This window comes from Podarcis muralis, chromosome 5 (genome assembly GCF_964188315.1).
Source record: "Podarcis muralis chromosome 5, rPodMur119.hap1.1, whole genome shotgun sequence".
NCBI lineage: Eukaryota > Metazoa > Chordata > Lepidosauria > Squamata > Lacertidae > Podarcis > Podarcis muralis.
In genome coordinates, this window is record NC_135659.1 from 83,973,806 (window position 1) to 83,998,925 (window position 25,120).

General features: G+C 45.4%; 1 protein-coding gene across 3 annotated transcripts in view; it reads right to left on the reverse strand.

Moving 5' to 3' along the window:
- The window catches only part of ATP9A (ATPase phospholipid transporting 9A), a 107,936-nt gene that overhangs the window by 21,294 nt on the left and 61,522 nt on the right, over positions 1-25,120 (reverse strand). For 2 of the 3 annotated variants that reach the window (XM_028735219.2, XM_028735216.2), the window contains exons 14-18: positions 23,172-23,384; positions 17,102-17,263; positions 8,762-8,854; positions 8,036-8,119; positions 2,537-2,707 (exon numbers count right to left, since the gene is read on the reverse strand). In XM_028735219.2, the coding sequence (XP_028591052.2) occupies positions 2,537-2,707; positions 8,036-8,119; positions 8,762-8,854; positions 17,102-17,263; positions 23,172-23,384 (723 nt within the window). The remainder of the gene's footprint in view (positions 1-2,536; positions 2,708-8,035; positions 8,120-8,761; positions 8,855-17,101; positions 17,264-23,171; positions 23,385-25,120) is intronic. The other variant, XM_028735217.2, reaches the window with a different exon arrangement.

Sequence of the window (25,120 nt, forward strand, 5' to 3'; positions counted from 1 at the left end):
GTACTGGAATCCAGGAAAATTGATGTGTGTGTATTTGTGTGTGTGTGTGCGCGTGTGTTTGAGCCACTTTGTTTTCACATTAAATGAATCAGTTTGAGCAACAGTCTCATTTAAAAATGGAATTTTATTTTAACTGGATCCAGTAGCTGAGCTACACATTACACAGTGTGAGGCTGCAGAACTTGGGAGCTGTACCACTTCACAATGTGGAGCTGAGGGTGTGTGTACACATTTTTCAATGCATTTGCATGTGAAAAAGCTCCATCAATGTAGTTAGCAAGCTTCTTTAAGGGAGAGGGATTTCTATATCATACTGGGATCTGCGCAATTTTAGAAACAAATAAATCAGGAGTCAACCCAATGACGTTTTTAGAAATGTAAAAGGTGTTGGCACCTGTGATCCAGGCATTCTACAAAGGTCGTTTTAAATTGCTCCCTGTGGCTACTGACTTCATACAGCAGCCTCCTTGTGTATAGGAGACACAGCAAGGAAAGTTTGTGGTGGCAGGGTGAAAAATGGCCCCATCTGCGCAGTGAGTCGCTTGTAGTCCTTGAGGAGACAGCCATCATGCGGAGAAGTTTAAAGTAACTTAATGGAGCTAGAATACACGCATAGGCCTTTAGGTAAAATACGTATAATTCCTACTAAAATGAAAGAGACTGTATTCATCACCCACACTGTACATTGAAAACACGTGGCTCCCCCTCCAAAGAATCCCAGGAACTATAGTTTGTTGAGGGTACTGAGATTTATAGCTCTGTGAGGGGTAAACAACAGATGGGGATTCAATTTGATAACAGATGTCTAGCCTACATTGGGCAGACAGAGATAGCAGTTTAGTCAGTGTTACAGGCTCTGTGTGGGCAGAACAACAGGCATTCCAGATACAGATATGGTAAGATGGCAGCCCTGGGCATAGCTCAGAACTGAGACCGAACATTTTTAGCCTATCCTTTTCTCCCCAAATCTCAAAGGTAGCTATCAAAAAGTTAATTTAATCTATGTAGGCACAGCGTACACAATCCATCTCCAGTTAACAACAGGCTAAAAACTATGGTAGATAATGCTTTATTAACCCCTTCACTTCCCATCCAGTCATGCTCATCAAAACCTAGTGGTAAATGGTAAAGTAAGTACAGTATAACTTATCAGCTCATGATTTGTTTTTGTTTTTTTTCAATTCTGCTCCCTCTGGTGGCCATTTCAATACAATTCACTGTTTCAGACTTTTTTTAAAAAAATATTTCATACACCACCGGGAGCCTCAAGAGAAGAATTGTGCTAGGTAAGGATTCAGTGTTGCCCAGATTTCATAAGTGCACCAAAAGCAGGGCAAAGTAGTCAAGTTTGCTTTGATCACTAAAGCAAACTTGATCACACAATCTTTGCCTTGCTTTCCTGTGTGCAACAAAACAGCCCCCAAACCACATGGATCTCCAAGATCATAGGTTGTGGCCCTTCTCTGAGTTCTCCACCATTGACAGGTGGGTTCTATAAAAGGGCCTTTTCATTGGTGGCACCCTAGCTTTGGATAACTCTCTCTAGGGAGGTTTACCTATCAAATACTTTGAAATCTTTCTGCTGCCAGACCTTTATCATTTCTTCTGTTTTATCCAACCTTGGAACTTTTAATTCTGCTTTTACAGATGTGCTGCTTCAGCTAATTTTTATGTACAGGCGCCTCCCATTTTGTGTGAATTCAAAAAAAAAAAAAAATGCTCTACCAGGCATGTGCAGGCTGTTTTTGGACCCAAAAGAGGGCATGACGGGGTCAGGACAAGGGCATAACAGGGTGTAACAGGCTTATGTGCATTCTGCCAACATGTACGGTGACCAGAATGCAATCCCTGCATAAATTGGGGGGGGGGGGGTTGCCTGTACTTAAATTTTGTTGTAAGCCACTCAGATAATTTAACTGAAGAGCAGGCAATGCATCTTAAAACCAACCAAACAACCAAACAACGCACACTCTTCCTACTTTTTTTTTACTTCTGAACTCACATACTTGGAAAATTTCCAAACCTAAGAACCAAACACTCTCCTGGGTATCAAAGTGAGAGGCTGACAATGACAACTCTTCAAGCATTTACAGGAAGCTATTTTTGTATGTGTCTGATAAAAACAGTTGTTATTTGATCCAAACATTTGGTTGTCAGGATGCCTCATTTTTCACAGCTCCCAAAGTTGTGTGTGTGTGTGTGTGTGTGTGTGTGTGTGTGTGCGCGCGTGTGTGTGTGTGCGTGTGTAATTAAATTTTCTGTTTTACAATTTACAATACTCATTTTTTTACACCCTTAAGATATCAAGGACTTCCCATGGTTCATTTTACATATCATAAATCCCTGGATATCATAAAATGCTGCCAGCGTTTTCAGCCACAAAGTTCAGTGTTCCGATTGCTGGGGAAATGCGCCCTTTTTTCCACGAAATGATGCTATAGTATCTCTCACTTTCTCTTGCCACTACACTGTCAGATTGGGGATGGGGGGACGGGGACCAACGATGCTACGCTTTCCATTTGTGGTTTAGCCATACCTTCATGCCGGCATTTCTCAATGTTTCCAGAGTAGGCCTGACATCCGCCTGCAGCTGATCCTCCACTCCAGTCAGACAGAGAAGCTCCATCTCCATCTCCAGGCTCTCGATCACGGTTGCTACCTTGAGGGAACGGTCATGGACGCTGAGCTTTGCTTGGACATAGCGTGCCTGGCAAGGACCCAAGAAAGACATAGCCAGTCAGTACGAGATCAATCACTTTGCACTTCCATTTATTATTTTTGAATGTATTTTGCCTTCTTGTATCTAGGTCTGGGTGATAAACTGATCTACGTTTAGATGGAGATATATCACGGGGTTGAAAACCAGATACCACTCAGCCCTCGAAGACCCGAGGCCATTCATTCGATTCAGGCAGGGAACTTTTTTCAGTCCAAGGCAGGGCTGGCCCACTCATGAGGCAAGCCGAGGCGACTGCCTCGGGCAGCAGGATCGGCAGGGGTGGCAGATCCCGATGTAGATCTTTATTGCCCCCTTGTTCCTGACGTAGATCTTCACTCGCCCCTTATTTCCTGGTGGGGAGGGAGGGGTGCCATTTTGCAGTTCGCCTCAGGTGCCAAAATATCTTAGGCTGGCCCTGGTCCAAGGGCCATATTCCATTATGGGGAACTTTTCAGGGGCCACATGGGAATGGGGGCTGAGGCAAAAGTGGGCAGAGCGACAAATGCAAATGATACTTTTGTACAGTAAGCTCGTTTCTATATACAGTGGTACCTCGCGTTACAAACACCTCGGGTTACAAACACTGCAGGTTACAGACTCCGCTAACTGGGAAGTAGTACCTCGGGTTAAGAACTTTACCTCAGGATGAGAACAGAAATTGGGTGGTGGCAGGCAGCAGCGGGAGACCCCATTAGCTAAAGTGGTACCTCAGGTTAAGAATGGTTTCAGGTTAAGAATGGACCTCCGGAATGAATTAAGTTCGTAACCAGAGGTACCACTGTATACTCATATGCTCCTTAAAGGTAAAGGGACCCCTGACCATTAGGTCCAGTCGTGACCGACTCTGGGGTTGCGGCGCTCATTTCGCTTTATTGGCCAAGGGAGCCAGCGTACAGCTTCCGGGTCATGTGGCCAGCATGACTAAGCCGCTTCTGACGAACCAGAGCAGCGCACGGAAATGCCGTTTACGTTCCCGCCGGAGCGGTACCTATTTATCTACTTGCACTTTGATGTGCTTTCGAACTGCTAGGTTGGCAGGAGCAGGGACTGAGCAATGGGAGCTCACCCCGTCGTGGGGATTCGAACCGCCGACCTTCTGATCTGCAAGTCCTAGGCTCTGTGGTTTAACCCACAGCACCACCCATTAAGACAAAGAAGGTGTATTATCAGAGCTCAAGGATACATTCCAGTCAAGCAAAAAGCACTCAAAGTGCAAGATAGGGCCACTGAGGGTGGTGGCCTGGGAAGAGTCTCAAGAGCCAAACAGAGAGGCCCTGAGGGCCACATTCAGCTCCCAGGCCTGAGGTTCCCGACCCCTGCATTGGACAGACTGGACAACCCCTGAAAGAACAGGGTGGGAAATTGTTTCCCTCCATCCCGTTACTCACTTGGCCTATGTCAACATGCAGGAGGAACACTGCAGGAAATACATTGGGTGGGGTAGCCGATGTGCTTTTAGCAATTTCCCCTCCCTCCCAAAGCCAGATGCGTAGAGACTGGCTAGGCCCGTGTCGTGAGATTCTTTATCTACTCAAAGAAGATGGGTGGGTGGTGAGCCAACTGGCTGCCATCCACGAGTTGATGTGGCCCCCAGGCTGCCAGATGGCTGCTTTTGCTACAGACGAAGAGCACTGCCAGACCAGCACCTCTTGGTCATATTTCATTTTTACTTCATCTTTGTCCTCCAGTGCCCTGGAATAAATTGTATAATACCATCAGCGATGGGAGCATGGAAGGCAATGCAGGAAGACAGAGACATCAAGGGGGTGGGGAAAAGGGAGAGCCAAGAGAAAGAAGAGAGGGCACCTTCTATGCCAACTTCTAAATGCCTGATGAAAACTTTTCTTTTCTGCCAGGCTGATGCAGGCAATTAAGGGCACATCCTTGCACAACAGTTAATTGGTGTCTGCTTCTAACTCTTTTATGGCTTTTAATTGCATGGTTTTACGTTTTTATTGCTGTAAACTGTGTTGATGCATTTCTTATGACATAGCAGTATTCCAGTCCTCCCTCTCAGCCTCCCTGATGTGGTCCTAAGGAAAGCAGAGCAATATGTTTGGCATTGGTTTGGCTGCAGGAGTTGCTGGAAAGAGACGTACAAGATGCCATCCACCTGCCTTAGGGGCTCGACTCCAGATTTGTGTAAGACCTACTCCTTGACCTAGGGACGCAGGTGGCGCTGTGGTCTAAACCACAGAGCCTAGGACTTGCCGATCAGAAGGTGGGCGGTTCGAATCCCCGCGACAGGGTGAGCTCCCGTTGCTCGGTCCCTGCTCCTGCCAACCTAGCAGTTCAAAAGCACATCAAAGTGCAAGTAGATAAATAGGTACGGCTCCAGCGGGAAGGTAAATGACATTTCCGTGCGCTGCTCTGGTTCGTCAGAAGCGGCTTAGTCATGCTGGCCACATGACCCGGAAGCTGTACGCCGGCTCCCTTGGCCAATAAAGCGAGATGAGCACCGCAACCCCAGAGTCGGTCACGACTGGACCTAATGGTCAGGGGTCCCTTTACCTTTACTTTACTCCTTGACCATTTCTTCTCCCGAAGATATCCCGCAAGGCAGCCCAGGTTTAGGATCAGAGGTTTCCTTCTCTTAGATGGGCTACATTCCCAGACTGATGAGTCTCATCTGCCTCTCACTTCCTGCCACAGCACGTGATGAAACTGCTTTCTTGACCATTGCACCCACTATTGGTCTCGTCCGCTCAATCCACCAGAGCCTGTCTTTGCATGCAGGGTAAGTCTCTAACTCACCAAGGGTTAAGACCCATCGGCTATCCTCAACTGGTTTAGCGGGCCAGTCAAAGATGTTTCCAGGGTGCTGCCACTACTATCGCATGCTGACAGCTTCCAGGAGCCACAGGTGAGAGTTAAGTGCAAGGCGGGGTCCAAGGAGGGGCAAACTATGCCAGAAGGAGCAAGACATGTCCCCCACCAGAGGGCCTACCCCTTCCCCAACACCCCATACACCCCTGGACTACCCTGGTAATAAAGGAACGGGGCAGCTAAAAACTTCTCTGCAAACAAGAACTTGTACCTCTTTCACCAAGTACTACTAAAATTGTATCGAGAAAAATATTAATAATGAGAAAGTGGGATGAAAAAAGTGAAAGATCACAGGATGTGGTGTGGGCTGCTGCATCCCTTTCTCATGTGAACATTGGCAGCCGAATTTGCAAAACGCTGCTGGCCTTGTACACACCCTTGTTGTCGGAGGAGTGCCTTCAAGGATATTTATAGCCAAATAAGCCATTGTTTGGAGTGGCTAGAAATTTGCCTCTCCAAGTTAGGCTTGCTGCTTGCCTGAAACCCTGCATTTCCAACCACATAAAAGGTAAAGGTAAAGGGACCCCTGACCATTAGGTCCAGTCGTGACTGACTCTGGGGTTGCGGCGCTCATCTCGCTTTATTGGCCAAGGGAGCTGGCATACAGCTTCCGGGTCATGTGGCCAGCATGACTAAGCCGCTTCTGGCGAACCAGAGCAGCGCACGGAAACGCCGTTTACCTTTCCACCGGAGTGGTACCTATTTATCTACTTGCACTTTGACGTGCTTTTGAACTGCTAGGTGGGCAGGAGCTGGGACCGAGCAATGGGAGCTCACCCCGTCACGGGGATTCAAACCACCGACCTTCTGAGTCCTAGGCTCTGTAGTTTAACCCACAGCGCCACCTGCGTCCCTTCCCAACCGCATGCCTATTGTCAAAAGTAGAGCTCAATGCTGAGTTTGATGTATCAATAGTCTGACTCGGTATAAGGCAGCTTTGCATGTCTGTATGTTGAAGGTAGGTCTCACTCTTTCTGTCTCTCGCTCCCTTTTCTCATCCTTCCTTCCAGCTTCTGCATCAGGGATGAGGAACCTGTGGCCCTCCAGTTGCTGTTGCAAATTCTTGTGTCTGAATCAAGGAACTCTGGCTTAAATGTCCATGAAGAAAACAAGCTAGTAAGTCAAGATAGTAAGGAGGAGGAGAACAGCCAGCCGCATTCACAGCTTCACACATCATGCTTGACAAAGCTGCAGCTCAGTCATTCCCAAGGTGGATGGCACCACCCCCTGGAAGGTGGTGGGATTACCTGGGGTGGGGGGCAGCAGAAGGGGAGGTGTAAATGACTATCAGACATTAAAAAGCTGGTATGGCTGGGTAAATTTCATCAATATTTGTTGCATTAAACTAGACTGTTTTCACTGGATTTTGAATGAATGTGCAATTGATCATTACTGTTTTGTACTGTTGTCCTGTATTATCTTCCATAGCGGGGAATGCAAATGGTCATTTTATAAGAACAATGCTTTTTGTAAGGTAGGGGCTCTGGGGTTGAATTTATGGTACCAAGGGGGAAGCAGCCCAAAAAAGTTTGGGAACAACCACTGCAGTAGATGAACATCCAAACACTGCCACAGACTAGCTTCATTGAGATGCATCAAGCATGAAAAAAACATTGGGGGGGGGGGGAGAAAGGCTTTTGAAAACTGCTGTGCAAGTGACAATGCTCCTCTCTTAAAAGGCCAATGATTATAGCTGACATAATGTAAAAACAGCTCACAGCAAATTATCAAGTTGCGGGTGTGAAGCTAGCTTCCTTCCAGTTTCACAACTGATAAGAAAGGAAGGCACAGAAGCAGACAGAGCTTGAAGTAGGCAGCCTGCATATGATTTTTTAAATGTGCCATGTGGATGAAATGTTCATGTGGTCACCAGCTCATTCACTGTGGAATTTTGCAGGAGTTTCTTTATTATATTGCAGTGGGTAGGTAGGGGGAATTGATAAGAGCTGCCTACTGCTGGCTTCTGGTTCAAACTAGCAAATCTGTTTGCCCCTTTGGAGCCTGAGTCCTGCAGAGAAACAATTATGTTTGGGGAAAATAAAGCGAGTGAGGATACTTCTGGGGCAGTTCTTAAAACGTAGCATGTGTATTTGCCCCTATGCCTGGAATACCAAATAAAGGATTTAAAATACTATTAAATAGAAATGGCAAATAATCAAAACATAATCATCAGATACCCACAACCTAAAGCTTATAGGAACGGCTTCATTTCTGAACAGCAAAATCTTAACAGCGATGGCTTTGCCAGCAGGGCCTGCCTGAGCTCTTCCACAACAATGGTGCCACAACCAGGAAGGTCTTGTCTCTCATAGCCATCCAACAAGTTTGGGAGTAAACAGGGGGGAATATGAAGGATAAGATGGTCCGTAAGTCAACAGGATTCCAGAACATCCATAATTTTAAAAGTAAGAACCGGCACCTTGAATTGGGACCTAAAACCAATAGGCAAGCAAGATGACACGATACCAGAGGTAAACAAAACTGGCTTACCTCAAAGTCTTGATATTGTTCCTCAGTCAGGGATTTCTTTGCTACCACAAGGACCCTGAGCCCTTCCCTCGCCATATTGCCACACTGCGGAGGAGAAATTGCAAACTTGGTCAGGTCACATCTGAAGCTAGGGATGGCAAATCAGAGATCCTTATTTAGTTAAAATGTTTGTGGGACAGATCCACTTTGTGGGTCTGTGGGTCACTTCCACCTGTCCATTACTTTGACACGAGGTCATTCATCTTCCAAGGAAGAATTGGGAATGCCCTCCAAGGCTCTTGGCTGCTCCTTCGCAGCCACAGTTTTACCTACTCTCCTCTTGGCTTGAGATGTGGGCCAGGTAGGCATGGCTGGGGGGGGGGAAGTAAAATTAGGGCCCTTAGTGAGGGTTCCCCATGCCCAAGATAGGAAGAGATGGCAGTTTAGATTTCATAATTCTGTTCTTTCACTGAACTGTATCATAATGTTTTGCAGCCTTCCCCATGGGGGGTGTGGTCCAAAATGTCTGGAGGGCATCAAGTTCCAGAAGGCTGCAATATTGCTACCATAGCTTCTCATTGTTGCTACTATCGCTTCTCAGCACAACTCATTGTTTTGAGAAGCAGCTATAATAGCTAAGTCACAGTCTCAGTTATTACCTCCCAAGGCAATGGTGCACCCCGTGACCCCTGTACCACTTGACAGTCATTGCACCAAGTGTGGCTTCCCACTGGTGCATTTCCATACCTCTTCCTCTAGCCAGTCATTGTATTGAACAATTCCTGCCATCACCACATCAGCCCCTTTCATGTAGAAGGTTATTTCCCCTGTAGATTCATCCTGGAAGAGAGAGAGAGAGAAAGAGAGAGAAATGGTTCATAGACTATCTGTTCCAGTGCTACTGCTAATCCATGGTTGTCTGAACCTGGGATCATGGTGGTTTAGCTCTCTCCACACCAACCACAAGCTATAACCCAGGTTTGTCCTATGATTTGCAGGTCATGGGGTTTTGGGGGGAGAGGTAAACCATGGACCTAAGTTCAGATGACATGCTAAGTCAAACCATGGCTTGCAACAGCGCAGCATCAGAACAACTGAAGAGGAGCAACGCAAACACAATCTCTTCTCCCAGAGCCCATACATTTGCGCTAAGGCATGGTTTGGGCTTAGGGTGGCATGCAGCCCAGTCCACCCACAGTTTCTAGGGGTTACTACTAACAAGCATCATTAAATGGAATAATTTTTTCTGCTGTTCCACTTGAGATTGTAGGAGGGTGCTCAGATGACTCAGTGCTCCTCCATGCAATTAATCCCTTACCTATGCAAAATTAGCACATCAAAGGCAAAGCCTAGACTTCTCCCTGGCATGCTATCTTTCTATGGATGAGGCATTTGTTTTGAATGACTTTGTTTTGATTGACGTGAGCCCACAACTCCCAAAAGCCCCAAGCAGTGCAATGAAGAAACAGGTTTAGCGACTCTCATCTTCTGTTTGTGGGAACCAGGCCTTTGTTAGCAACAGGTGATATTGGCTTAAGTCCCAGGTTCATGTCAGATTCCCACCATCCTTCATGGGAAAGGTCACTCCTTTTCCCTCATTCCAATCATTCTCATGCTGAGCAGAAAAAAACATTACGACCAACTCATTTTTGGCTTAATACAATTTAACTAAAAAATTAATTTCCTTTTTATATGTTCACATTCAAAACTGGCAAATGTTAAATGACCAAAACAAATGAGAAAGATGCACCTCTGTTCTGATTAAATCTGAATGGACCTGAATCTTGGGGTGAAATTGTGCAAACTGGTGGTACCTTGTCTCATTCCTTGAAAGAGAAACCCCTTCCTCCCCTCACAATTTTTTTTCCAGATGTGTGAAGAATCTTTCCCCATGCCCTTGTACTTTGGGGATGTGAAGAAAAAAGTCGTAATAATTAATTTTGTTGGTTGATAGACTGTCTTATGGAGTAATACCCCACTCTCCACTTCATGTAAGGTTCTGCTTAAAAACAAATTCTTAGGTAGTATATTCTTGCCAATCTGCTAGATGAGAACGTAGGTACGTATTGCAGTTTACAGCGTGGCAGCAGCTAGTTCATATCGGTAGCATGCCTGCCTCTACCCCAATTCATTCAAAAAGTCTAAGAAAGAGGGCAGCCAAAAGAGTTCATGAGCACTAATAAAGCCGTTAGCTCAACATCACCATCAAGAGTAGAGGCTGAATTTGGAGCAAGGAACCAGATACCGTGAAAGACCCATCATGCAGTTAAGAATCATGGGCACTTTGGGAAGACTACAAAGTGGCCGAAATGTGTTAGGCTTTCCTTTTCAATAAACACTGATGGGTGGAACTCTCTATGCCCAATCCTTAACAGAGCCAAGGCAACTTCCTTTCTTGCGCTGTGTGGCAGAGATCAGTTTTGAACAACGATGTCTCTTTTAGCAGCTTGAAGTGTAGCTCTCTGGCCAAATCTTTTGTAATCTGAGCTCAGCCTGAAAGCTTCTGCTTTCCACGATGTCCCATGGTTGCAACCCAAAACCAACATAAGCATGCTTAAGTTGCCCACTGAAGCCAATGGCCTTGCAGCTGCTCAAAACTGTGTTGGGATCATGGCCAAAGCTTTTGAAGAACTGCTGGATGCCATATTGTTGTTCAGCTGTGGCTTTCAACCTATTTCTGCAAAAGGGTCAACTGTCAATGTAAACACAGGACGATGTAAACTTCCAACTCTGAGAGAGGCCAGGGGGGGAAAAAACCCACTCTAAAATAAAAAGAAGATCCCTGGCATTAGTTAAGATAGATGTTTGCGTATAAAATGATTTAAACTGTTAAGAAGCGTTTTAACAACTTTTCGGTAGGAAACTGAGCAGAGACTCCACTTCCTGTGGTGTAGAACTAGCTTTAAGATAGTTTAGATCTTTTGTCCAATATAAATACTGTATCAACTATCTCCTTGCATTAGTCATTTCCTCTCACCAAGTTCAGGAGGAGGTGAGCACGTTCCCATGTTATGGCACGATTACAACTATAAATCTGCAGAAAGATTTGCCAGTTGTATTGTTTCTCTACCACATCTTTTTCCACCATGGTCTGATTTTGGCTAAGGTTCAAAGGCCTTCTCTCCCCGCACCACCTTCCCCCAAACTCCCATTTGACATATGACAATAGCGCTCTCTGAGCTGCTAAGAAAACATGCTCCATTCCAGTTGCTCAAAGAGAGAGAGAGAAGCAGAGAGAGAGAGAGAGAGAGAGAGAGAGAGAGAGGAAACTTTTGTGGTCGGATAAACAACTGCTTCTGTCACCAACGAGAGATGGCAGCCACGAGAGATGGCTGAGTGGTTTGCTTTAAGGGGGCCTTTTGGAAAAGACATCTATAGAGCAGTGAATGTTCTTGCCACCATATTTTAAGCAACAGACACTAAAAAACCAAAGAGAGTGAACAGGGTTTGATTCAGACTTGTTCCACAGTGAACGGAGAGGCTCCTTCCATTTATGCATGGAACCCAGACCTGACTGAAGCTTGTTGCTGAAGGAAAGGGCCGAGAAACTGACTTTGGGGCCAATTCCTCATTACTTCTACAGCCCCCAACACCACTTTTCAGTCTGTCCTGGAGGCTCTTCTAACCCTGAGGGGGGCGGCTCAGGGGGAAATCAACAGAAGCAACTTCCTGTCCTCTTCCAGCAACACGAGCAAAACTCCGCAGAGTGATAGGGCTCCTCCAAACGTTCTTTCCATTGTGCATTCACAATTATTTATGTTCATGGTGCTATTGGGGCAGTCACTGGCAATTCCAATACTGTTTGTGTCTGCAAAAGTTCTGGGGCGTTGACTCTGCTTCCTTTTCAATCAGAATGTATCCCATAACTTTCTGCTGTGGTCTCTCCACTTTTTGTAAACAAAAACATTATTTATTTACTTCGTAAAATTTATACAGTAGTACCTCCGGTTATGTAACCCTCTGGTTTCGTAAACTTCGGGGTGTGAAAGCAGCAAACCCGGAAGTATTTTACTGGGTTTTGCTGCGCGCGCATATGCAGAAGGCTCCAGTTGCAGGTTGCAGAAACCTCAGGATTCGACCAGACCTCCGTAACGGATCCCATCCACAACCAGAGGTACCACTGTACAGTGGTACCTCGGGTTAAGTACTTAATTTGTTCCGGAGGTCCGTTCTTATCCTGAAACTGTTCTTAACCTGAAGCACTACTTTAGCTAATGGGGCCTCCTGCTGGCGCTGTGCCGCCAAAGCACGATTTCTGTTCTCATCCTGAAGCAAAGTTCTTAACCCGAGGTACTATTTCTGGGTTAGTGGAGTCTGTAACCTTAAGCGTATGTAACCTGAAGCATCTGTAACCCGAGGTGCCACTGTATACTGCTTGATTGTTAAAACTAAAATGCAGAAGCAAAACCCTCAGAGCAGTTCTGGTTTCATGTCTTCCAATTTCATAGAATCATAGAATTGTAGAGTCGAAAGGAACCCAATCTAGTCCAATCCCCCTGAAATGCAGGAATCTCAGCAAATGCATTCATGACAGATGCATAATAATAATAATAATAATAATAATAATAATAATAATAATAATAATAATTTATTATTTGTACCCCGCCCATCTGGCTGGGTTTCCCCAGCCACTCTGGGCGGCTTCCAACAAAGATGAAAAATACACAAAAATGTCACATATTAAAAACTTCCCTGAACAGGGCTGCCTTCAGATGTCTTCTGAATGTCAGGTAGTTGTTTATCTCTTTGACATCTGATGGGAGGGCGTTCCACAGGGAGGGCGCCACTACCGAGAAGGCCCTCTGCCTGGTTCCCTGTAACTTGGCCTCTTGCAGTGAGGGAACCGCCAGAAGGCCCTCGGAGCTGGACCTCAGTGTCCGGGCAGAACAATGGGGGAGGAGACGCTCCTTCATATATACTGGACCGAGGCCGTTTAGGGCTTTAAAGGTCAGCACCAACACTTTGAATTGTGCTCGGAAACGTACTGGGAGCCAATGTAGGTCTTTCAAGACCGGTGTTATATGGTCTCGGCGGCAGCTCCCAGTCACCAGTCTAGCTGCCGCATTCTGGATTAGTTGTAGTTTTCGGGTCACCTTCAAAGGTAGCCCCACGTAGAGCGCATTGCAGTAGTCCAAGCGGGAGATAACCAGAGCATGCACCACTCTGGCGAGACAGTCTGCAGGCAGATAGGGTCTCAGCCTACGTACCAGGTGGAGCTGGTAAACAGCTGCCCTGGATACAGATTTGACCTGTGCCTCCATGGACAGCTGTGAGTCCAAAATGACTCCCAGGCTGCGCACCTGGTCCTTCAGGGTCACAGTTACCCCATTCAGGACCAGGGAATCCTCCACACCTGCCCGCCTCCTGTCCCCCAAAAACAGTACTTCTGTCTTGTCAGGATTCAACCTCAATCTGTTAGCCGCCATCCATCCTCCAACCGCCTCCAGACACTCACACAGGACCTTCACCGCCTTCACTGGTTCTGACTTAAAAGAGAGGTAGAGATGGATGTGCAGACAGCAATAATGTGGTAACTTTGGGGAAGCATTGCAGAACAAACTAAAGCAGAATAAATCCACCGCTGACACACTATTATTGAGTCAAGAACTTGCTGCAAAATATGCCCACAATAAAACACCAGTCTGAAGGCATCTCATCCCACCCATAAATTGCTATTCCTTCCTCTGCCAATTATTAGCAAGCAAACCTTCAGAGGCAGCTTGAGAATTTGAAAAGGGTATTTGAATTTTTTCACTCCGCTCCAAAGGCTAGAAGTAAACAGCAAGCATCTTTGAACAGCCACTAAAGAATGATTGTGCATATGACTGGAGAAGCATTCCTCGATAAATCTCCATGTTGTAGAAAATAGAACTACTGTATCCTTTTCTTCACCCGCAACCACTAAACATGAAGTTTCACAAAAGCGTAAGTCTGCATATCTCCTGCCAAAGAGGTGTGTCAAAGTTCTACCACATGCATAGAAGTGGTAGAAGCAACTGAGAGTTTCATCTGAGGTAGCGCTACGTCAAAGTCACTGAGTGGTATGCTTGCTCCACTGACGTTTTGCGCAAGGGGAACATTGCTGCGCGTGAGAATGCATAAGCAGCCTGCTGGTAACACTGCTGCATGACAGATTATGCAATCTGTTGTGTAAAGGGTTTCTGCTGACACACCTGTTGTGTTGGACTCCTCTGTTGCACAACATTGAAATCCACCTGTCTGCTAGTGCAAGAGCCCTTGTGTCAGCAGATGGAGAATGCTGGAAACAGCCCGTATAAGCTCAGGAAACAAGAAGCAAGATGAATCAGCGTCCCTTTGCAAGACAGCAGCACCTTGTGGACCTCTCAGTTCTTCTATGTATCCTGTGCCTTCATTAAGCAAGGAATGTTTCAGCAGGCAGATAACTCTCCCCACCACCACCACTGCTATGGAAGAAGCTGAGCTAGCTGAGATTCCGCTAAATGAAAGGCAGAGAATCGCAGTGGAGTCAGCAATCCTATCCACGCAGTCAATGGCCAACAGGTAATCAAGTCCACTGCTAATAGTACAGTGGTACCTCGCAAGACGAATGCCTCGCAAGATGGAAAACTCGCAAGACGAAAGGGTTTTTTGTTTTTTGAGCTGCTTCGCAAGACGATTTTCCCTATGGGCTTGCTTTGCAAGACGGAAACGTCTTGCAAGTTTGTTTCCTTTTTCTTAACACCGTTAATACAGTTGCAACTTGACTTTGAGGAGCAACTCATAGCACGCGGTGTGGTAGCCTTTTTTGAGGTTTTTGAAGACTTTGGTGATTTTTGAAGCTTTTCCAAAACTTTTCCGACACCGTGCTTCGCAAGACGAAAAAAATCGCAAGACAACAAAACTCGCAGAACGAATTAATTTCGTCTTGCGAGGCACCACTGTACCACATCTTCTTTGTTGAACCTTCAGTGCACAAACTGATGCACATGCAGTCAAATACAGTGGTACCTCAGGTTACATATGCTTCAGGTTGCATACGCTTCAGGTTACAGACTCCGCTAACCCAGAAATAGTGCTTCAGGTTAAGAACTTTGCTTCAGGATGAGAACAGAAATCGTGCTCCGGCGGCGCGGCAGCAGCAGGAAGCCCCATTAGCTTAAGTGGTGCTTCAGGTTAAGAACAGTTTCAGGTTAAGAACGGACCTCCGGAACAAATTAAGTACCAATGTATTCCAGAACTGTTTCACAAACCTGCTATGCATGGGCTTAGCCAGGATTTTTGTTGGGGGGGGGCAGAACCGACGTGATTGGTCAGTTAGTTAAGTATTTCTATTGTTTTACTTGATGGGGGCAAGCGGCCCCTCCCAGCCCCGCCTTGACTATGCCCATGCTGCTATGATTTCAGCTATATAAAAGAGAATGGAGGAAGTGGAGGCCAACTGCTGACAACCCCGTCCTAGTGCCTGGCAGCTATTTCCTCCCTCATCAGATGGAAGCTTCCAGTTCCTGGACATCTATTCACACCTAGCAGCTGCCCGGGGGTTTTTCAGAACAGTGCAAAATGAAAGCAAGGCTGTAAAAGCTGATAGTTGGTTGAATTTAAAAGCACTGTGTGCCCAAGTGGCTTGCTGATATAGGTCCTGATATTCTAGCAAACTCCAACAAAAGGCTTCCAATGAAGATCAGCAACAGCAGCAACAAAATCTCATGGTGACTTAAGGAACAGCAGATTTATTTCGCATAAGCTTGGTGGACATGCTGAAGTGGAATGTAATCCATGAATGGTCATGCCATAGTAAATGTGTTGGCCTTCCATAGCTACCCCTCTATGCAAACTGACAGGCACAAAGTTAAAGATACATATATTTATAATATATATTATTTTAAAACCACTCTTAAAGTGGCTCATGCTGGTCTCCCATCCAAACAGGTCCACACCTGCTTAGCTTTAACACTGATGCCCCACCATGTGATCTTTGCCCATTTCCAGGGCCCAGGAAATAGTTCTTTGCAGAGCTAATGCCATGGCCAATGGTGAATTCCTGGATTAAACCTTACCCCTGCCTTGACCTCACTAAGTTGCCTCAAGCAAATCATTATTTCTCAGTTGCATCCCCACCCGTTCAAATGCAATTACACACACCTTGCAGGGTTGTTGTCAGGCCTGGAAAAACTCACAATTCTCCCCGCCCATCATGTTATTCTCTCGATGGCCCTGTGAAGTTGGCTGGTCTAAGAAAGAGTGGCTGGCCCAGCATCACCCAGCGGGTTTCATGGCTGGGAGAGGGGGGAAATCCGGTCCCAAAAGAACATTTTTAACCACTACGCCACACAGTAACAGTAGTTACTACTTGGAGCAACTTATTCGGAATTTGTAAGATAAAAAAAAAAGTATCACATATACAGTGAAGAAGAAGAAAAAGAGTTTGGATTTGATATCCCGCCTTTCACTCCCTTTAAGAAGTCTCAAAGCAGCTAACATTCTCCTTTCCCTTCCTCCCCCACAACAAACACTCTGTGAGGTGAATGGGGCTGAGAGACTTCAGAGAAGTGTGACTGGCCCAAGGTCACTCAGCAGCTGCATGTGGAGGAGCGGAGACGCGAACCCGGTTCACCAGATTACGAGACTACCGCTCTTAACCACTACACTACACTGGCTCTCAGTGATTGAACTATCTGAGAGTTTCATCCCTCAAGGTCAAAGTTACCTGCCTTTGCAAATGTAGGTGCCCCTTTTCCCCAAATGCAACAGCAAATCGTCAACTTGATGTCTATAGGAAACAAGCATGCACCACAACTCATAGCCTTTATTGTTATTTGTTGGTGACAAGCAAAGATCGGAATCCACAGAAACCACGGCATTTAACTCCATCCTCTTGGCTGACAAGCACTTGACCTTCTGCTGTGGTTGTAATGTAGAGCGCTTGATCTTATTTCCAAACCCAGTGCTTGAAAGCAAAACCCAGTACTAATGTGGTCTTGCGGATCTGTGGTTGTGAATCAAGCAGCTTTTTAAAAAATATCAAACCTCAGCCGAGGGAGAGCTGATAAAATATTGAGTCTTCCGCGATAGCCTACAGCTTTTATTTTGCTTATGGCAGTTTTGCTACCGTTTTGTACAACTTACCCGAACAATGATCCCCATCCGTTTGCTTTCGTACGTGAACGGGAAAATCTGGAGGATGGTGTAGTTTAAGATGTGGCCGCCAGGAGTCCTCAGCTGCACAGAAGACTGATCTCTGCCCACCAGTGTTAAGCCTATGCTTTCTGTCCACTGCACCAGGGCCACCTAAACACAAGAAAGGTCAAAGGTCAGGTAGACGGCTAAGCTTAGAGGGTGATGCATATGGAACAGGAGAGCGATGGGACGAGGAAGTTACTCAATTGATAACCGTACATTACCCCCACTGGAGTCATCTGTTGATGTTGCTGCTGCTGCTGCTAAACATTCAGGTAAAAATGCATGGACCACAGCAGTGCTTGCATTTCTTCACTGGCACAAATGAGGTTAAAAATCTCAATTTTGCTAGTGCTGGGATTTCTAAGCATAGCTGGGAAATCAAAACTACCAGCGCATGCAGTTCCGAGGTCAGAATATTCCTTCGTCCCTTAAATGGACGGGACAGAATGTCATTTTCAAATTGAAAAAAATAATGGATCCTACCTTTAAATTCATTCATATATTACAACAATCTGGATCCTACCTTTTTACGCTGAGGGCACTCAAGGAAGATCATAATTATGCAGCTGACATTAAGAAGCCACTGAAGAACTTTAGGAGCATATTAGCAATGAGCTGCTGTTAGGATCATGTACAGTGGTACCTCGGGTTACAAACGCCTCAGGTCACAAACGCTTCAGGGTTACAAACTCCGCTAACCCGGAAGTAGTACCTCGGGTTGCGAACTTTGCCCCAGGATGAGAACGGAAATTGCGTGCCGGCGGTGCAGTAGCAGCAGGAGGCCCCATTAGCGAAAGTGTGCCTCAGGTTAAGAACGGTTTCGGGTTAAGAATGGACCTCCAGAACGAATTAACCCAAGGTACCACTGTACTGAGTTGGACCACTAGATCACCCAACCCAGTATTGCCTACATTGACCGGCAGAGGCTCTACAGGGTTTCAGGATTCTGAAAAACCGATACTTCACTGAACTTCAGCCCTTCCCAGCTTAAAAGTATTATTATTATAGAATTTATATAGCGCCCTATACCCGGGGGTTTCAGGGCAGTTCACAGAAAAGATAAACATAAAAACAACTCTCTCTCTCTATATATATATACAGTGGTATCTCAGGTTACATACGCTTCAGGTTACAGACTCTGCTAACCCAGAAATAGTGCTTCAGGTTAAGAACTTTGCTTCAGGATGAGAACAGAAACCAGGCTCTGGCGGCATGGCAGCAGCAGAAGGCCCCATTAGCTAAAGTGGTGCTTCAGGTTAAGAACAGTTTCAGGTTAAGTACGGACCTCCGGAACGAATTAAGTACTTAACCCGAGGTACCACTGTATATATATATATAATCAAAATAAAAACAACAACCCAATAAGCTTGCCAAAAGGAAGACAGTGATCAGGCCAGGTGTACATCCCATGAGAGAAGATGTGCCACAATCTTGGAGACACAACTAAGAGACCTCTCCAGAAGGCACAAGCCTCTCTTCCCCTTACTCAACAGCTGAAAGGCATTCTTGGACAGGATTGCATAAATGGAATATCGTTTCTGGGAACTGTAACTCTTTTGGGGAATAGGGGTCTGCTAACAAACTTCAGCACCATTAACAAACTACAGTTCCCAGGGGTCTTTGGGGTGAAGCCACGGCTGTTTGAAGTAGTATGATGCTGCTTTAAAGAGACAGTACAGTGGTACCTCTGGTTAAGAACTTATTTCGTTCTGGAGGTCCGTTCTTAACCTGAAACTGTTCTTAACCTGAAGCACCACTTTAGCTAATGGGGCCTCCCACTGCAGTCGCTGCACGATTTCTGTTCTCATCCTGAAGCAAAGTTCTTAACCTGAAGCACTATTTCTGGGTTAGCGGAGTCTGTAACCTGAAGCGTCTGTAACCTGAAGCATATGTAACCTAAGGTACCACTGTAATTATTTGCCCAGAATAATAAAATCTCACCAGTTTTGATTACTGGGGTTTTCAGGAATAAATAGTTCAATGATCCCAAACCCCAGTTTTAAAATACAGCGTTACGCTATTTGGGATAGCTCAGTTGGTAGAGCATGAGACTTTTAATATCCGGGTCATTGGTTCTAGCCCCACATTGGATAAAAAAAAGAAGATTCCTGCATTGCAGGGGGTTGGACTAGATGACCCTCAGGATCCCTTCCAACTCTACAATTCCATGTTTCTAATATGGATAATTTATTGCGTGCCCTAACAAGCCCTAGAAATTGTTTGGCGATAACAAGTCCTTGTCTTTGTTCTGCCTATCTTTCCCCGAACCTTCTACAATGCAAGCATGTAGCATTAAAGAGCTTTGTTGCAGGTTGTTCTATTGCTCATTGTCTTCATAACCCCCCAGATAAGACAGTTATCCCAGACATCTGATCATTAAAGCTTAATAAGTAACACTAATCAGATGCTTTTCTCTGACCTCTGTTCCTCTTTCTTCAAATTTCACGTTCCAGTTTTAAACTCCAAGCGGGAACTGCAACCAAAATGTTGCAGCAGGAAGTGTTCCTGGTTCAGCCAGCCAGCCATGGAGTCTTCCTGGAAACTCCATTCCATCTGCCCTCCCACAATATGTTTCCTATTTTCCATTCCCACTGAGCATACTTGGTCCTCATAAGGTGGCACAATTGCAAAACAGCCTTATTTTATTTTATTATATTTTATGTGCACTTCTGCAAACTTGGGGTTTTCCTAAGCCTGCCGATACTTCCTCCTTCTGCAGGTGTAGGGAACCTGTGGCCCTCCAATTGTTTGCTGGACTACAACTCCCATCAGCCCCAGCCAGCATGGGCAATGATCAAGGATGATGTGATTTGTAGTCCATCAAGAGCTGGAGAGGCCGGTTCCCACCCCCCACCCCTTTCTCCAGTGGGTGGCTGGTGCCATTTTTGCTATATAAGGACCCACAATCTAGGCGCTTCCATATTGTCGCTATTTTGGGTTGCGATTCAATCGCACAGCAGCAAATCCAGGTTGTGCAATTCATATCAACGCGCAACTTTTGTGCAACAAACACACTCCACCATAAATTTGCTTTCACACCCAAGAGGAATATCTGCTGCAGACTTCACAAAAGCAAAGCAATTCAAATTCATTTCCTTTCACAAGAGGCAACTAGAAGACACATAGCGGTTATGAGAATGAGGTACGAGCAGCGCTTGAAAGCCAACATCTGAGCCTTTGCCCTCAAACAGAAATATAGGAATAAAAACCTCCCCAGGTTGCTTTACAAATACTAAATGCTCCAAACATTCTACCGTCTTATGCAATATTTACTACTCTTAGCTAGGAATGTTACACCCACCGGCCTACGTGGGAGCTAAAAGGAAGATTTTGGACTTTGAGCTGAGAAAAAGAAACTTCTGGGAATTTGGAGCTGAGGCAGTTTCAGAAGTGGTCCTGTTTCTGTAGAGCTAACTCTTCCAGTTTATAGGGACTTGCTGGCCTGCCCACACAACCTGCATATTTGTAAACAATCTATGGAGGGATAAAGGGGGGGGCGGACAAGGACAGTGACCATGATCCTATAAAACCATCCCAGAATTTCCACCCAGGGAAACAATGAGCACGAAACAATATTGGGTTTCATTCAATCCTAGTCCTACTCAGAGTAGACCCATTCAAATTAATGGGCCCTGCAAACTCCATAACATTAATTTCTTAGTACAGTGGTACCTCTGGTTACATACTTAATTCGTTCCGGAGGTCCGTTCTTAACCTGAAGCACCACTTTAGCCAATGGGACCTCCCACTACCACCGTGCGATTTCTGTTCTCATTCTGAAGCAAAGTTCTTAACCCGACATACTATTTCTGGGTCAGCGGAGTCTGTAACCTGAAGCGTATGTAACCTGAGGTACCACTGTATGTTGGCTGCTTGGCCATTCATAATAAACATACATTAATTCATTGAGTTCAATGGGTCAACTCTAAGTAGGACTTTGCTGGGCAAAAGTGGATCGTTACTACACTTTATGAATTACTGCTCTCTACGGATTTTCAGCCTTCCGCAACTCCCCAGCTCATCTGACTGAGCGTTAACTCTTTCCGTTCACTGAATTGCGTCAAGCTGAAAAATAAAAGGCTATTAAAACCACTTCAGAATCAAAGAGAGAGAAATGGACCCCTGTTTGTCATTAGTCGCTGCCCCACGCTTCTACTGGGCTGCCTGGTCCCAGGGACTGCCGCTGCTGGCAACACATCTGATCTGCACATTCTTTCACATCCTCGAGCGCAGCGAAGTGTCGTCAGGGTTAAAGGCCAGATTGCCAGGATTCCTCCCGGGCGAGTTATCTCTGATCTGATTCTACCTATTACATTTCCCCTCTCTGTTACTGTATGGCCTCAACCTGACAGGAGCGCAGAGCCCCAGAGGCTGTAACTGATCTCTCAATAAAGATGCTTTCAGGAGTCTCTGCCCAGGAATGCATACAGGAAACAAATCTAGGAAATCCTGCTTTGTGTTTCAGGAAATGAATTCTGTGCCAACTGGTAGAAATTACCCTCGCTGTTCAAAAGTTTGGGGGGGGGGGGAGGAAAACACCTCCAAGGTTTTGTTCCTATTCGGAGGGTAAACTGACCTTCCTGCCTTAACAATCTTTTATTGCTATAGGATTTCAAAGGCGGAGTTTGGACGCCTATTAAAGAGGCTTTTCGTGGAGTCACCCTTAGGGAATTGCTGGTTCATAGCATCTTGTATTTGAAGGTTCCTGGAAGCATCCAGCTCTTACTCAGCAACCATCTGTTGCAGAGCTGAGACAGTGTAAATGATATGTGTATTTCATATTGCTTAACGCTTGCTGTGCCAACTGCATCCCCCCTCAAAACTCAGCCAGATTCTTATCGTCCTTCCCTTTAGAGGTATCAGATTTGTCCCCCACACAATGCTCAATAATGTCTTATTTATTTGTCCTGACCTGCTTAAGATCTATTTATTGTGGCAGGGCTTTGGAGCAGGGCAGGAGTGACAACATTTGTATACCATAATCTAATGTGGATTATTACTGTACAGGGGTACCTCGGGTTAAGTACTTAATTCGTTCCGGAGGTCCGTTCTTAACCTGAAACTGTTCTTAACCAGAAGCACCACTTTAGTTAATGGGGCCTCCTGCTGCCGCCGCGCCGCCGGAGCACAATTTCTGTTCTCATCCTGAAGCAAACTTCTTAACCCGAGGTAATATTTCTGGGTTAGCGGAGTCTGTAACCTGAAGCGTATGTAACCCAAGGTACCACTGTATTGTTTACTTCATTCCACAGTTCTACTTTTGCTTTTAATGTTCCATTTTAGGGTCCTTGAGCTCTCATGAGAGGAAGGGCAAAGTGTAAGAAATAAAAATCACCCATTAGGAATTTGCTTTTAAGAGGAAATGAGATTCTTGTACATTTTACTTATTTTGTAATTGTCATTTGTGCATTTTCTAAACAATGGCAAGGCAGTCTGGGCAGGACTGATGGTATAGACTAGAAGCTCCTCTCTTGATAGGGTTAGATAAATGGTATTCTTCTAAAGAAGATGCAGGTGGCGCTGTGGGTTAAACCACAGAGCCTAGGACTTGCCAATCAGAAGGTGGGCAGTTTGAATCCCCGCGACGGGGTGAGCTCCCATTGCTGGGTCCCAGCTCCTGCCAACCTAGCAGTTTGAAAGCACGTCAAAGTGCAAGTAGATAAATAGGTACCGCTCCGGCGGGAAGGTATACGGTGTTTCCGTGTGCTGCTCTGGTTCGCCAAAAGCGGCTTAGTCATGCTGGCCACATGACCCGGAAGCTGTACGCTGGCTCCCTCGGCCAATAAAGCGAGATGAGCGCCGCAACTCCAGAGTCGGCCACGACTGGACCTAACAGTCAGGGGTCCCTTTACCTTTACCTTATTATTCTTCTAAATACCATCAAATCTTCCAGCACTGATGCTGTCTGAAATTTAACAGCTGTGCACAGATCCTAACTAGCAATAATATCAATAGCTACATTTGAACAAACACAGTTTACAGGAAGTCAAACCATCATTTCCAAGGCACAATTTACCTCATCAGGACTAGCGGCTTGGTACACCCTGCAAGAATCTTCATAGTGCCGCTCGGCTTCAGCCTGATCCGTCACACCATTCGATTCATAGACGGGAGTCACATTGTGGCAGAGGGCGATCGCTTTCACTGCCTCGTGGACTCTGCTGCTCAGGGTTTTCCGTACCTTGGTAGCCAGGGTGGGGCCTTTTAAAGCAGGTGGCTCCTGAGACTGCTAAGAAAAGAGGATAAAGCACAATTATATTAGCTAGGGGGGGAAAGACCTGGCTTTCATTAATACTCGTCATTTGCATAGGGGAAGGGTGGGAAGCCTAGGAATACAGGCTGAGATCCTTGATGAGCAAATACAAATTTGGTTGCAAAAAAATATGCTGAAGAATGCAAAAATAGGTCACCATGGCCACTGCAAGCCAGGACCTGGTGTCAGGGACTGGCAAGATGCTGACAACTGACATCAATGGCACGTGGTTAAGGCCATTGCTCCAGAATGATGGAAGCTGAAGTTCAACAACATGTGGCAGGCCACATATTCCGCATTCTCTGCAGTCTAGAAGCCCTCACAAGACCTTTTGTGATTCACCTTGCCTCATCTGTGGGTCAGGCCTGCTCATGAGTCACTGAAAGACAAGGAACTAAGGCTGAAAGTGACCAAGTTGAGCAAACCCTCTATAGCTCAGTGGGGATTCCAAACCAGGATTTGAATTCAGATCTATATCCAAAACCAATGCCCTCTCCTCCAAACCACAATGGACTCTCAAAATCAGTATCAAGTGAATATTTTTAAATGCTTCCATGCCAATGAAACCTATTGTGAAACTTTTACCTAAATCTGGAAAGGAAGCAGACTTGCGGGATCTCTGTTTTCTTGCTACTTTTATGGATTATTATTGTTTATTTCTTGTATTAGCTACTTGCTACACAAGAGTCCCCAAGTGACTTACTAGACTCCTGAAGCCCACCTACTGGAGCCAGGTACAAATAGTTGCTTGGAGGTACGTGGGGCAGGAGAGGCTAGAATTAGGGAAGAGGGTGCCTCTGAGTATGTGCTTAGCCCAGGAGCTTCTTCCCAGTATCAGAACCGAGCCCACAGTCCTCATTGCATAAAAATCCACTCCAGATCTTCTCATAAACTTTCCTTCAGCAGCCTAATTTAGGGCAAAACCAGGCATCACCTTTGCCATACAAAGAGGTACGTAATTTTAATGTTTTAGTATTTTATCTTTTGTGTGTTTTAAAGTATGGCTGTGAATTTTTCATGATTTTCATGTTGTTCTTGTTCTTTTGTAAATTGCTTTGAGGGTTTTCTGTTGTTTTTTTAAATCAAGCAGTGTATAAAATTCTATGGAATAAATACAATTTGCCTTTGTGTCATTGAAAGGTGGTATTCAGTTACATTCTACTCAGAGAAGACCTATTGAAATTAAAGACTCAGTCTCCAACTTGGAGAGAGAGGTAATAGAAAGGCAACAATTCAAACGTCAGAAACTCTGAGTCTAGTTTTTGCGGGGCAGAAGACCCTCTTTTTCTTATTGCTATTATTAAATAATTTAAAAAATGAGAGTCAGAAATTCCTACCAATCTGCAAATCACCTAAAGATTGACCATTGGATCCCAATTCTGCCCACTCCAGTTTGCAGCAATAAAAGAGATTCCTGACCTGAGACAACTGTACCTAAGTTTTCCTAGTTGGTCAGGAAAAGTAGGTTTCTTACAGATCCCGCCACCAGTTTGGGCTCTAAAACTCAGCCCTATAAAGGTCTTTTCAGTGAAATCCCTTTACTCAGCGAGAGACGGATAATTTGAAATGAACAGGGTTTTATGTTCGTAAACACACAGCCAACCGAAAAAGAAAAAACAGATGGGTCAGCATAGAGGTAGGTCGAAAGCTGATCGTTTTGATTTTTAATACTATTTTTAGAGTCTGCATCGGACCTTCCAGGTAATTTTACA